Source organism: Opisthorchis viverrini, assembly GCF_000715545.1.
Source record: "Opisthorchis viverrini unplaced genomic scaffold opera_v5_146, whole genome shotgun sequence".
In the NCBI taxonomy this organism is placed as follows: domain Eukaryota; kingdom Metazoa; phylum Platyhelminthes; class Trematoda; order Opisthorchiida; family Opisthorchiidae; genus Opisthorchis; species Opisthorchis viverrini.
In genome coordinates, this window is record NW_008751801.1 from 35026 (window position 1) to 48457 (window position 13432).

General features: G+C 42.5%; 1 protein-coding gene across 1 annotated transcript in view; it reads left to right on the top strand.

Annotated features, from left to right (window-relative positions):
- The window catches only part of T265_06738 (hypothetical protein), a gene marked incomplete at both ends in the record, with an annotated part of 34942 nt that overhangs the window by 6766 nt on the left and 14744 nt on the right, over nucleotides 1–13432 (top strand). The window contains 2 exons of the mRNA XM_009172083.1: nucleotides 291–497; nucleotides 2381–2662. Coding sequence (XP_009170347.1) covers nucleotides 291–497; nucleotides 2381–2662 — 489 coding nt within the window. The remainder of the gene's footprint in view (nucleotides 1–290; nucleotides 498–2380; nucleotides 2663–13432) is intronic.

The following is a 13432-nucleotide window of genomic DNA, read 5'->3' on the forward strand; positions in this document are numbered from 1 at the left end:
CGGTTGCTGGGGTTATGCGAAGGCAACTTTTATAAGACAGTAGTTTTAACATGATGACTGCCCTACGAGGAGTAATTATATTGGATCCAACTTTTGTTGCAGCTGTGCAGATTAGATTGACTGAGGCGAAAAACTTCTGGTTTGACATTCTACCATAAAATCAGTGTTGGTTAAGGTTATTAGATGGATTTGATTAGTGACCCCAGTGAGTGGTCGAATTCGGCCAGTTGGACAGACATCTGCTAGAATTTTGGTTCTCAACACTTTGATGTTTCTTCCCAACTATACAGCAGGTACCGCTGAATTCAAATGGGATGACGAGTCTGAGACAGCAGATCTTTCATTCTTCGATTGGTCCGGAGGTGCCGGCCCGGGGGACTGCATTGAGTTTTCCTACGAGACGGACACTAATCAGGATACGTCGAAATGGGGACTGCAACTAAATATTCAAAACGTCGACTGTTCGTTTGAGAGGGCCTACTATTGTGAACATGAAGGTACCTTTTATGATTCGCCGTACTAGTTAGACCGTCATTTCGTTGCTGACCAACTCGCCGATAACGTTGTACAATTTCCGGCCAAAAACGGTCTCCGGCCGGCACACTGCTTAGATTTTTCATAATGGCTACAAATGTTTGACTATTCGGTCGATCCGCTAATCATCATTCTCCTATTTGACTTTTACGAGATGCTTTGTCCAGCATCAAAGTAAACCGGTGCCGGAAGCAGCTAACGCTGAGAGATGCTTCTGTCGGAATTCTGGGAACCTACAACGATATGTTACAGAGTCACATGCTCACGAGTATTCATTCTAGTAATTCGGCCCCAATTTTTGGAAGTAGTTGAAAATTCATATCATTAGCTATAGAGCTTACCCTTTTATTTATCTTATGTTGGCACTATAGCAACCCGTAACAAATTTTACTTATCCACTCCTACCTCAACAACTCACTATACATACTCCTCGTCATCTCCCCATTCAAGGGAAACGAATTGCGCAACAGGAAAGACAAAGTAATGCAGGCACGTAAAACACAAAGCAGTCATATTTTGAAAGATGGAATAATACCTCAGTGAATTTTCAACGTAGGCTAAGCACTCCTCATTCACTTGAGCATCTCAGCTATATAAGACGTTTCTTCCTCAAAGTGGAGTCGATCACATAACTATGCTTAGGAGCAATGATTGGATGACAAGCTACATTCTAGTTGCATTTTTACTTCGAATGAAATCGCTTTGTTGACCTACTCTCTTCTGACGCGCTGTAGAGTTAGTTCGAAGTATAATGATGTGGTGTGAGTATGCCTTATTTTTCACCTATTTCTAAAGCTCCTCGGGTAACGGCACTCCCTTCCTGGTGACTTAAGCCCACCGAACACCTTCCCCTGGACGCATCAAATAGACTCAGCAAAACGACGTCTAGCTAGACATTACAAGTGTAGACGAGGCGAGAATAAAAATCCACCATGCCATCGGCCCAAGAAAATACAATGCTGGATAATCGTGGTGGATACAGGATCTATGTATCGCACTCCTCTTTGAGTGTTCCGAATTGGGTGATCGTTTCTGTTATATATGCTGATTCGCCGATCTGTGGTATCTGCTGCTGACCCGCTCCAGTGCCTAGTCCCGGAAAAAAGACTCACAGAAGGGAACACGACAGCCATATTCCGAACAAGCGAGTGCGAAAGTACGACGTCTTCAAGCTATTTATTGGAAGGACACTGTCTGAACTTGGTCCAATGCTTACGCACGCGGTCTGGCTTTGGTACGAGGCTGCGACGCGCCGCATATTGCGGGGGCGTTGTCTGACCTTGATCAACGCTGACTCGCGCTGTCTGGGTTCGATACAAGGCTGTGAAGCGCTGCATACTGAGGGGACGTTGTCTGTCTGGTCAACAACTAGCGGAGCTGATAGTCTCAGTAGATTTCGGGCACTCGGTGGTTGCTTCCAGAAATCTGGCCTTTCTGATAGCTCCCCTGAATTGGTGGAACTCAAGAAATTTTGTTAAAAGCCGCACCTCTTGTTCGAAAGTTTGTTTAGAGGCCTCAACCTATCCAAACCTCATCTGATCCCCTAGGAGACCAAAGGTTCAAACTGGAGTTTCTCGTTGGATCCGACAAAATGTCTTGTTCGTGCTTTTTTTTAAGTATTACTCTTTATTGGAGCGCTACCGGGAAATAGCTTACTGGGAACTGTATTAAGCGGGAATGGCATAAAAATGCCATGTTTGGGATGGCATACGTTTTGCCGACCCCAGTAATATCTTTATATACTGGATGATAACTGGCGGTAAGTTTAAAGATTATTCTATAAGAAAACACGAGATGTATGTCGCCATCTCGAAGTTTCCAACAATTCTGCATTTTTAATGAACAGTTCTTCGATGTCAAAATCCTCCTGGCGGATTTGATGAACAGACAATGCGGTTTGAACCAAGCACAACAGTTCCGAGAGCGCTTGTGACAGCAGTATGCAAACCCGGCAAATTCATGGTTAAAAAGAATAAACCGCCTGCCATTTCTGGACCAGACGTGAACACGACGTTAAAGGAAGGTCAATACTACTGCGATGGAACGCGAATAGGCAGCGGTGCTGCAGACCCCATGAAATTTCAGACACAGTTTAAGTACTCTGGTTACCCAGTAACCGAATGTGACAGTGAGTTCTCAGTCTACTATCAACACAATTTCACCCCATAGATATGATCCATTCATGCAATCTTTTGCAAAACCATTTTGTTGGAAATTCTACAGTACATGGTATGATTCATCAACACAAGAACAACGGTGGTGAGGGTCCACTCTGGCAAATCCATTAGTAACCCCAAATCACAGTATACTGGTAAAGTGAATGCACTAGCGTTTGAAACCCATCAAGGGGACAAATGCAAGCGATACATTGCCGATGCACAAAGTTGGCAAGCACTGGTAATATTAGTCACAACCAGGACATCGGTAACGGGATTGTAATATTCGGGCACTTGGCCGAGAAATGTCACACACTCAACACTAAGCTGGTCAAGTGGCTCCGTAATCTCCTTACCCTCGCTTAAAATCGAAGGTTTTTAAGGTATGGTTATCCGTTTGTAATTCGCTGACTTTTGCTTAACCGTTTTTGCTCTCCGTCACCCACAAATTCGTTTACGTTCGCGAACCACATGCGTTTCACACTATCATGTTGGAAGAATCACGAATCTTGATTCTGCATTTGAAGATAAAAAGGCCAGAATATCCTAATTATAACTTTGAGGCTCTGTGGTCGATATATTTTTATGAGTGTTGGCAAAAATTGGTTGGTTTTCAAATGCACCTGAAAATATCTATTTAGCGTTTTATGTTCCGGAGCTACCAAAAAGTGGTCCCAAATAAACACTTGGTCGTTTTGGAAAAGCAATCTTACTGGTTGTTCTGATGTTAAGGATCTGCCATGCGAACTTACGGTGATCGAGCTTTTCCCCACCATTATCATCCGAGACAATGGTTATTCGCGCTGTTAGACAACGAGGAGCTCCGGCAGACTGCTGTATGCTTGTATTTATTCTAAACTCAACATTCGTGACCGCATATGTCAGCACGAAAGAACGAAACAAAATCGCACACAAGTTGTTTTTGAATTCTCATTGTGCAAGCGAGGTCAACAAGCAGCGGGATTCATACAGTGCTTTGTTGCATGAATTATACAGAATCCCGGCGTCATAATATTAGGTTTACTTTCCATATCGCTTCATATTTTTGTGATCGTGTTCGTTCGTCTGAGATTCTTTTTGGAAGAAGAGCAAACCGACAGGTTTATGCACACAATTCAATCACAAAGTTAGTTCCCCTGATTGTTTCACCAGTCAAATGACGATACATGACCCAGCGCACTGTTCCTCACGAGTCACTTCCTTTAAATCGAGTATAATTTGTCGGTTCAGCGAGTTATAAGCAGTTTGATGGAAAAAAGAATCAAGTGAACACTAGAACAAGGACGAAAATATATGATCCTCATGTGACCTACTGCGGTCTGTTCTCATTCGTAAAACTCTTTCGATATTAACTGATGACGCCACAAGAACAGTATGTTATCATAAGCGATCCGATGGATGATTTCCAGCTCTTTTAACGTGCGAGAAACGCTTTGAATATGTGGTTATCTTGGTTGAGAAAAGACTGGACGCAAAATATGATGCAAGATTGCACAAAACATTTGATTGCTCTGACACGATTGCCGGGAAAAGGGTGAAACTCTGTGCTTAATGAAGGAAAATGCATAGGTTTGAATTACACTAAGCACGTCGTACCTTGATTTTCTGGCCACGCTGAGGAAATATGGCACTAGGTGGGTGTTCTGCTAGTTAGTAGTTTGAAATATTTTCTGCTGATAACGACCACAGTTGTATTACGTTCTGGCCACTAGCAGTAACCGGCATTCTGTGGTGGTGATGAAGCGTAACTATACGAGTGAGAACTTGGCTAAGAGTTTGCTCGCCTGGTCAACAGCTTTGTCCGAGAACCTTAGCTCATAGTCCTTCCTAATGCCCCTGACTTCGGGGAAATTGGCCTCTTCCTGAAGTTGGATGAATCACAAGTGAATAATCCCTAGTCGTCCTTCAATCACATTTTGACGGACAAATGACAAGTGAGATCGATCTTTAATAGTCCCGTGAAGCGATGGTACCAATAACAATTTATTATGCTACTTTACTACTGCCATACCCCTGGTATACCATAGCACACGATGCTGCTGTTAAATTTCCATACTGCACGTGATGTCAATGTAAATCCTGAACAGCCCATTAACTGATTCAATCTCCTTGGGACTCAGCAACTAAGCCTAACGCCGATGTTCAGCCCAGCTCATTTTGGGATATAGACGAAATTACGATGATGAGCCCCAAGAAAGGCGAAACCGATCGTGGGCTGTCGAAAAGTTTTCAGCAACCTTGTGAGTAGTTCCCTTTAAGAAATTAGGTGCTGTCGTTGCAACTCGAATTTCAGGATAGGAACCACGTGGTCCACGCTGTGCCTCGTTGGAGGCGCTGCGAGATATGGCGTTCTTGTAGTCAATCTCTATCCACATTGCCTGAATGAGTGTCTGGAGGTGTAGGCACCTCGGAGTGGTTTTAGTAATCTAGCACGAAGTCTCTTTCCCACCCACTTTTACTTTTTTATTCACAATAGGGATTTCAACTAGGTCATGGTTGTAAGGCAACGAAGCATCAATGATAAACACTGATGTTATATTGTCGGTGGTGACGATTCGCGTCCTCGTATAGTCTTACACTTGAGCAAAGCGCTCGTTGCGAACGTTTACCTTGTTCCTGTGACCGGCCGAGTTCTTCTTACGGGCAGCGTTGTTACTTCCTCGCTCTGCTTGCTTTCCCTTCAATGATTTTTTCCAGCATTACAACATTGTTTCCGAGAAATTCAGAGAAATTCATACCTTTTTTTGTGTTTGACACTATTTACAATCCTTTTTTGGTGAGAGTTCTCTAAAGAAATCCACTGATCTATTCTATTTTAGTGAACAGTCTTACACCCGTGTCCTTTCAGGAACTCTCAAATCTATCTGCCATTGAGAACCAATAACTTTCCTGAAATCTAAAGGCCTAATTCAGTCTGATTTTGTTCAGAAAGTTGTATATTTCTACGTCCACTGCAATTTCCGAGTTTTTCTTTGATAGAATTTGCGTCTTATCCATACTGACCGATTTCAAATTCACTTGACTGTTGTTACTTGTGACGGCTTTGTGAGAGAAGTCTGCGACTTCCAACAGGGACCAGATTGAGAGTGATTATATCATATGCAAATGTGAGGATAAACGTTTTCATTGCTTTGTCTTTTCAATGCTGTTGAATAGCTCGGACTAGAGGCCACGAAGAAGAGCATCATTATTATGGGATGAAGAGCCATTTTTCTCCTAAGTACAATTAGGTCAGGATAAGCGATGATCCATGTCACTTTGCCACATATAACTAGTTGCGTGACTGCTTCTTTTCCTCTCAAATGTTCAGTGACATCCTTCTTCTAACTTTCTGACTTTCGTGCTTTACCAGAATCTCTAAATAAAGAAGCTTTCGGGGAAAAAACTTAGCTTTCAGGGGAAACGAACACTCCGATGTGAATTTATCCGCTGCAAGCTTCCTTAAGGAAATATCTTATGGTCCTGAGAATTGATGTTTGTTTTAAGAGAAAACCATATTAGCCGCTCACATTTGTTCTTCACCTGTTTCACAAACGAATATATTCACTGAACAGTTGGCCTCTGGTATAATTAGGTTATTCTGATTTGCGTCCCCCTCCGTGGAGGGGAAGGACCCTCGTCGGGGGAAAATTTCTGTCTCTCTTAAGTGTTTTCCCGCAGGTTTAGCATGAATTTTGATGGTGTTTGGATATACTGGACGCGGGCAACCAAAATATGATGTAAAAATATGTGAGAATAGAGTTCTGGAGCTACCAATTTGTAACTTGTAACGGTGGGAACTACTGATGAGGCGTGAAAGTGGTATGGTAATCTGGTGAAATATTGGTAGCTCGGGTGAGTTTGTTGGTTGTTGATCAGACGGCTGTTGATCTGCTCGCCGAGCTTGGCAATTGGCTTGCAAACGTTTCGCCACCATACGAGGAGACATCATCAGTGCGCAGTTTGGTGGGTAGTTCTCTCTTGACTGCCTGTGTTTTTATAGGAACAACCATCCAAATTACCACAAATGAAGCTGTATTCAGACACTTTGCAAGCTGATGTTCTGGAGCTACCAATTTGTAACTTGTAACGGTGGGAACTACTGATGAGGCGTGAAAGTGGTATGGTAATCTGGTGAAATATTGGTAGCTCGGGTGAGTTTGTTGGTTGTTGATCAGACGGCTGTTGATCTGCTCGCCGAGCTTGGCAATTGGCTTGCAAACGTTTCGCCACCATACGAGGAGACATCATCAGTGCGCAAGCCAATTGCCAAGCTCGGCGAACAGATCAACAGCCATCTGATCAACAACCAATGCGAGTAGTACGTAATTTTCTCGTCAATCCGCTTCGCGTATATTGAAAAGTGAGATTTATTAAGGAATTTGTGGAATCACTTTCTAGCATTCGTTTAAATTTGAGTGATAGTCAATGAGTACCCAGGAAAGTTTGGGAAGACACGTTCGAGAAGAAGGCGGATGCTCAGTTTTTAGAAACAAGATACTTGTGAGAGTTTTACTTCCTTGTCCAATAGTCTGTAACTGTTCAATAAATAACTTTGTAGCGAAGGCCTTCTTCCTTTCACCAGTAGTACGAACGACTTTTGTGTTTCCAACTATTCAGCTTACTTCTTTTGGAATCCCAGTTACTGTTCCTTTGAAAATGAGGGATACATCACACTGTATACTAATACCTGCGCGGAGAGACCTCATGGGCATAGGCCCAGTAGGCAAAATGAATCAGTTCAGTGAATACCAGTCACTGTGTGTTACAACGTACTCGTTCTTAGAAACTCATTTACAGAGCGACATTTTTCTGCTGGGTACACTACAACCGATGTCGTTTTGTTTTCAGATAGTTAGCGGCTAAACCTTTCAGTTATTAAACAAAGTTGGTTAGATAGTTCCATTCTAATCCCGTTGGTGGTGCCGCCCACACGGATTTGTATAGCCGTCACGTGTGTTCATAGCAAACGGTGATAGGGAGGGCACTCTATCTAGGCCACTATCTAGTTGGCCTTTATATAAAAACAGGAATATTTTACACTTTGCCGTGTGTTTTGCAGCAGAGCGGGTAAACTTCACAGAGTGGTGTTGTTTTGTTTGGCACGTGAATAATTTTTCTAATTGGAAAACAACAACGAAAGATTCCTGTTAATCCCAAAACGGAGATTATACTACTTTCCATTTCCCTCCTTCTCTACCGTCCTCCGATAGCTGTCATATGTCTACTTTTTCCCGATGGCTTGGAGCATGTAAAAAACAGGCCCACATCCGATCCTGGGGAGTCATATCTGAAAAAACGTTTTGGTGATGTAATTGAACTCGATTGCAGTCATGGTTATGTGAGCCAAGCAAACCGAAATAGTACAAAAGCTACGATGTCTTGTGAACAAGCGGATGTATCATCAGCCAATGGCGTGTGGAAACCTGAAAATTACCAGGCTTGTGTAGGTAGGTGAAAAATATATTGCCGCTTTTGAATAGAAGGCGCCGTGCATGAATTTCTCTCTTCTTTACTCATTTATCGCCTACCGGAGAGAAAGCCGATGCCATCGTCTGGTCACACATTTCAGCACGACCATTTATTTAAGTATGCACTTTAGAAGAAGATGCGCGGATCTTTGGGTAAACGTTTGAGAATCAGAGGTATTTTGACGCTCTGTGGAACGCCCAGCTAGTGTCCCTTAAATGCCGATGAGTAATCACTTCAAGTATGTCCCAATATGACATAGTCCTAAAGCCTGGTGAACTAAAAGCCGCAAGTGTTCTCGCTGGTTGTGCATTTGGTCCATTTTTGCTGTTTATTTGTGCACAACGAATAGGCATCTAATCTGTGCTCATCAAGATGTGCACCGTTTTTGCTATCCGTGTACGGCTTCTACTACTTCCAAATAACTCACTTTTACCACGATGCCGCGATACCAAATGGTACCAATAATACGATGCCAAATTATTACGAGATTGGAAATCGTTAACCATTCCTCATTCATCTAAAGTGGCTCAATTTTTCCCCCTTACATGTATCCTTCTTTGCACCGTTAGTGAAAGAATAAGAGTTCGCTTAGTATACGGTGCAGTCGTTTTCTGGACCAAACTGTGACAAGCTTGTCAAAGGTGAAGATATTTTCTTTTCATTCTGCGCTATCAGGCAGCTGAACTCAACCAAACATATCATTTTCCATTTTAACCTCTTGACTTTCATCCAGAACTTAGGAGACCTATTCAAAATAGATGAGGTGATGTTTCCAGTATTTTGTCTATATGTTAATGAACTTCGATTTTCTAACTTTGGAAGTATACTTTCTACACGGTCCCACGCTGACTGTTGTTGACCCAGGTTGGAATGAAACCGTTAACAAAGTAAGAGACAGCTCGGGCAACCATGCCGCAATAGTGGAAAGGCCCACTTAAATGGTCACAAGTGATTTATTCATGGAAATCCATAAAACAGACCAGGCATCGTGATAAATCACTTATTTGTGTCAAACAATGGATAACTCAGAAGAAGCGTTTTGGGATTGTTCACGTTTCGCCTTCTGTTATTTGAAAGGCACATTGTAGTTAGGACTCTTCAAAGTTCTCTCTTTCTTCTCGGTTCCTCAATGGAGCGACCTCAATGGAGCACCTCTAAACGTTCACCTTAGGAGACTCAAAGGACTAAACTGGTGATGGACTGCCCAAAATTTTTTATCAACCTTGAAGGTTGCCCCATTTGGCGGGAATTTTAACTGGCTAGTTAGAGGAGCCATTCACCAAGAAAACGTTTGAATTTACTGTCAAGGTAGCAGGTTCCACTGAAACCTGTTAAGCTAAGACCCTAACGCGTATCCTTAGTCAAACTATGAACATATGCACGGATGAACTGACTATATTCTAATATGAAGCCTAATGTTACCATTTTTTCAATAATTCAAACAAACTAATTACTGCTAATAATCGGGCTTTGTTTCTAACCAGTATTGGTCTTCGTGAGAACTCAGTAAGCCATGAAAATGGCTTGAACGGACGTCAGAAGAAATATAGTTGGTGCTGGAAGGCTTTTATCATTCATGGAACTCAGTCTCACTTTATTCGACACCTTGACTATTCATGAATACAATGGTTTACTCCAGAACACAGGTCATAACGAGAAAAGTCAAACTAAAATGTTTCTGGTCTGCTCCCAAGTGGAGGAATTAACTATGATTTAACTAATGCGCCGCCATGCGAATCGATAACGGGCATTCACATGTTCACAGAGATAAATAAAGCCATTCAAACTGTCGTGGAAGTTGTTCCAAACCTACCTACATCATCTGTATGTCCGATTGTTAGTCACTTAACCCACGCCATTTAAGCCATCATCATTGCCACTAGACATCCAGCAAATGTACATTGAGGTTCAGAAATTATTTACAGTTTAATGTTCATTAAGCTCTAAAAGCGCGAATGTCCTTGCGCCAGTTAGCGAAATGGTGTCGCCACTCTCAACACTAACAGGTGGGACTACGCCATTATGCGTCGGGCTTCGTGAGGGAAGGCAGTTATAAGGGGCTTTTATCATTCATGGAACTCAGTCTCACTTTATTCGACACCTTGACTATTCATGAATACAATGGTTTACTCCAGAACACAGGTCATAACGAGAAAAGTCAAACTAAAATGTTTCTGGTCTGCTCCCAAGTGGAGGAATTAACTATGATTTAACTAATGCGCCGCCATGCGAATCGATAACGGGCATTCACATGTTCACAGAGATAAATAAAGCCATTCAAACTGTCGTGGAAGTTGTTCCAAACCTACCTACATCATCTGTATGTCCGATTGTTAGTCACTTAACCCACGCCATTTAAGCCATCATCATTGCCACTAGACATCCAGCAAATGTACATTGAGGTTCAGAAATTATTTACAGTTTAATGTTCATTAAGCTCTAAAAGCGCGAATGTCCTTGCGCCAGTTAGCGAATTGGTGTCGCCACTCTCAACACTAACAGGTGGGACTACGCCATTATGCGTCGGGCTTCGTGAGGGAAGGCAAACCGAGCGTCTACCGAAGAATGTTGATGCGTGCACATCGAATTATGTGAGCCTACTGCAATAACTTTGAGTATCAGGCAGTTCAGAGTTTATCAGTTACTAAGCTGCACAAAAGTAATGGAACTTTTGCCATAGAAAATCCGGTAGGGAATGCAGAAGCGTTTCTCTGGACGCGGGTACCATTTTGAGTACAGTTTACCCGACATAACCACCGATGTTAGGGTATTTCTTTATATTGATCCTTCTTCTCTCTCCTTTGGCTTCGCGTCTTGTTACTTACTCAGCATCATGAGTTTTTTCCCTCAAAGTACCCGACCAAAGCGCATTTCATGGTAGGTCCGTGTTCTAAACACCCTTATGCTGAATTTCAACTTTCAGCACCTCAGATTATCCTCACGACTGCAGTTTTCAGACTGCAGTTGAACAATATGTGCCAGCCCAACTCGGAAAATAGCCTAAGGTATGGATTACTCACATGCGGTATCAGCCACTAGGTCGAAGCCTCGATCCTTTGAATGGTGTTTAGTGTCAGAGACCTGTTTCATACGTTTGTTCAAAGGAACGGACGACCGGTTACGTCAAATTTAGCGTTCTTGTTACCAACATGTTTCCTCAATTTCCTAGCGCTTCTTAGCACTAAAAAACCTATCAGCCCCCTTTCTCTTTCTTCGTCAATGATATGCCTGCTCGTCCTTCTCTCATCCAATTTAACGACGTTAGAACAATTGGTCACATGTGATTTTTTTGTAAGTGCCATTTTTCGATGTTGCTAAGTCTTTTAGCAGATAAAAAATCGACACTTTGAGCCATGTCTTTTTCCTGTTATGGTGCTCACTTTCCGACTGTCAGATTTTACGCATATCAATGCAGTAGTCTAGTTTCTTTATTCAAATTTGGAACAGGATGCGCACAGTGGGGACACTACATAACTCGACTTCATTCGTTTTGATGGCGGTTGGCCCTGATCGTAGTGATGTAGACAAGAGTGATTCAAAAGTACAGAAATGTTTTAGAGAAATACACTCATGTGCAAAGCAATTTGGTTTTCACGAGAGGCTCAACTGAATCTCTCGTTTATGATATTCTACAACTGAACTTGCTTCGCACAGGCCACCTCATGTTCCACTTGGCACGATATTCGAGATGTCGTAGTATATTTTTTCATAAAGGAAACTACTCACAAGGTTGCTGAAAGCTCTTTGACACCCCATGACCGGTTTCGCCCTTCTTGAGACTCATCAGGTAGGCGCAGTCCCCGAGTTTCCATCAACCTTATGTTCTACTTGAACCCAAATTGGACCGTTTTTGAGAAATACACTAATTTGCAAATCAGTTTGGTTTTCACGAAAGACTCAACTTAATCTCGGGGACTGCGCCTACCTGGTGAGCCCCAAGAAGGGCGAAACCGGTCTTGGACTGTCGAGGAGTTTTCAGTAACCTTATAAATGGCGTATTAAAAATATATATGTATCGCGATATCTCGAATATCGTAGCGACTGAAAAATGATGCGGCCTGGTGCAGCACGTTTAGATGCCTGGAAACATCACAAACGAGAGATTCAGCTGGGTTCCAAGTGAGTCTCTCGAAAAAACCAAATTAGTTTGCAAATGAGTGTATATTCGCTAATTCCGTGCAATTTGGCTTCAAGTAGAACATAAGGTTGACAGAAACTTGGGGTTGCGCCTACATGGTGAGCCCCAAGTAGGGCGAAACCGGTCGTGGGCTGTCGAGGAGTTTTCAGAAACCCTATGAGTAGTGCAATACATATACTACCGAGATGTACATTAATCCAATTGTCCCTTGACAGTCGATCAACAACTGATTCCGTTGGAAGCGCGATGGCTGTTATTACATGTATTCTATTTAAAGCGGACAAGTATGAGATTAAATTATGGATTATTGTGGGCAGAAAATCTACACCATTCGCCAAAAAATGCACGTCAGCTACTAATCACTGGTATACATATGGAGAGAGGTTGAATGTATTTGTGGGGGGTTGAACAGCTACTTACAGCTATCTTACGTAGCTGACTCAAAGCCCATTGGTCCTGTCCAGCAACGGAAATAGTCAGGATTTCTATATATCCGCAGTCATTTCGTATCGTTTTTAATATGGTCATAACAAATTACTGATGTCGCACTTGATGATTTTGGTGTTTACATTTGAGCTCACTGCATGTTGGCCTACAATAGAATAGTGCGGTGCGACGGAGAAACAGCACTTTGATATAGATTGAAACGATCGACCTGAGAATGTGTTTAGCCCGGCGAGGTGTTCATCAGGGACCGCGGTTTACAGTGACATTGCGTCTCGCTTTTCAAGAAAACAGCAGACCTTCAGCGAACAAGCTACTTAAGGTTCAAACACACAACTGATCCATGTGCATATCAGTTGCTGGTTACCTATGTACTTTACTAGCCTTATCACATTTACAGCATGCCTTCCTACCTGGTTCAAATGAGAGACTCAGGTGGAATAACAGGGTAGCCGTCTTAATCAGAGTACACAACAGACCACAGATTTTCTAGGGAACATAGTTCAGCATAAGGTGACTCCACATGATAATATCAGATTCCACCTTTCACTTTCATCTATCCGTCTCTCCTGAAGCCCCATAAAGTCACGGCTAGTCTATTGCATAATATCGTGGATGTCCATTAGGGCAGCCTAGGGTGGACCCTGCCTGTGTGGTTCGTTCTGAATGCTGCAGTATGTGACAATTGTATATATATATAAATATATAT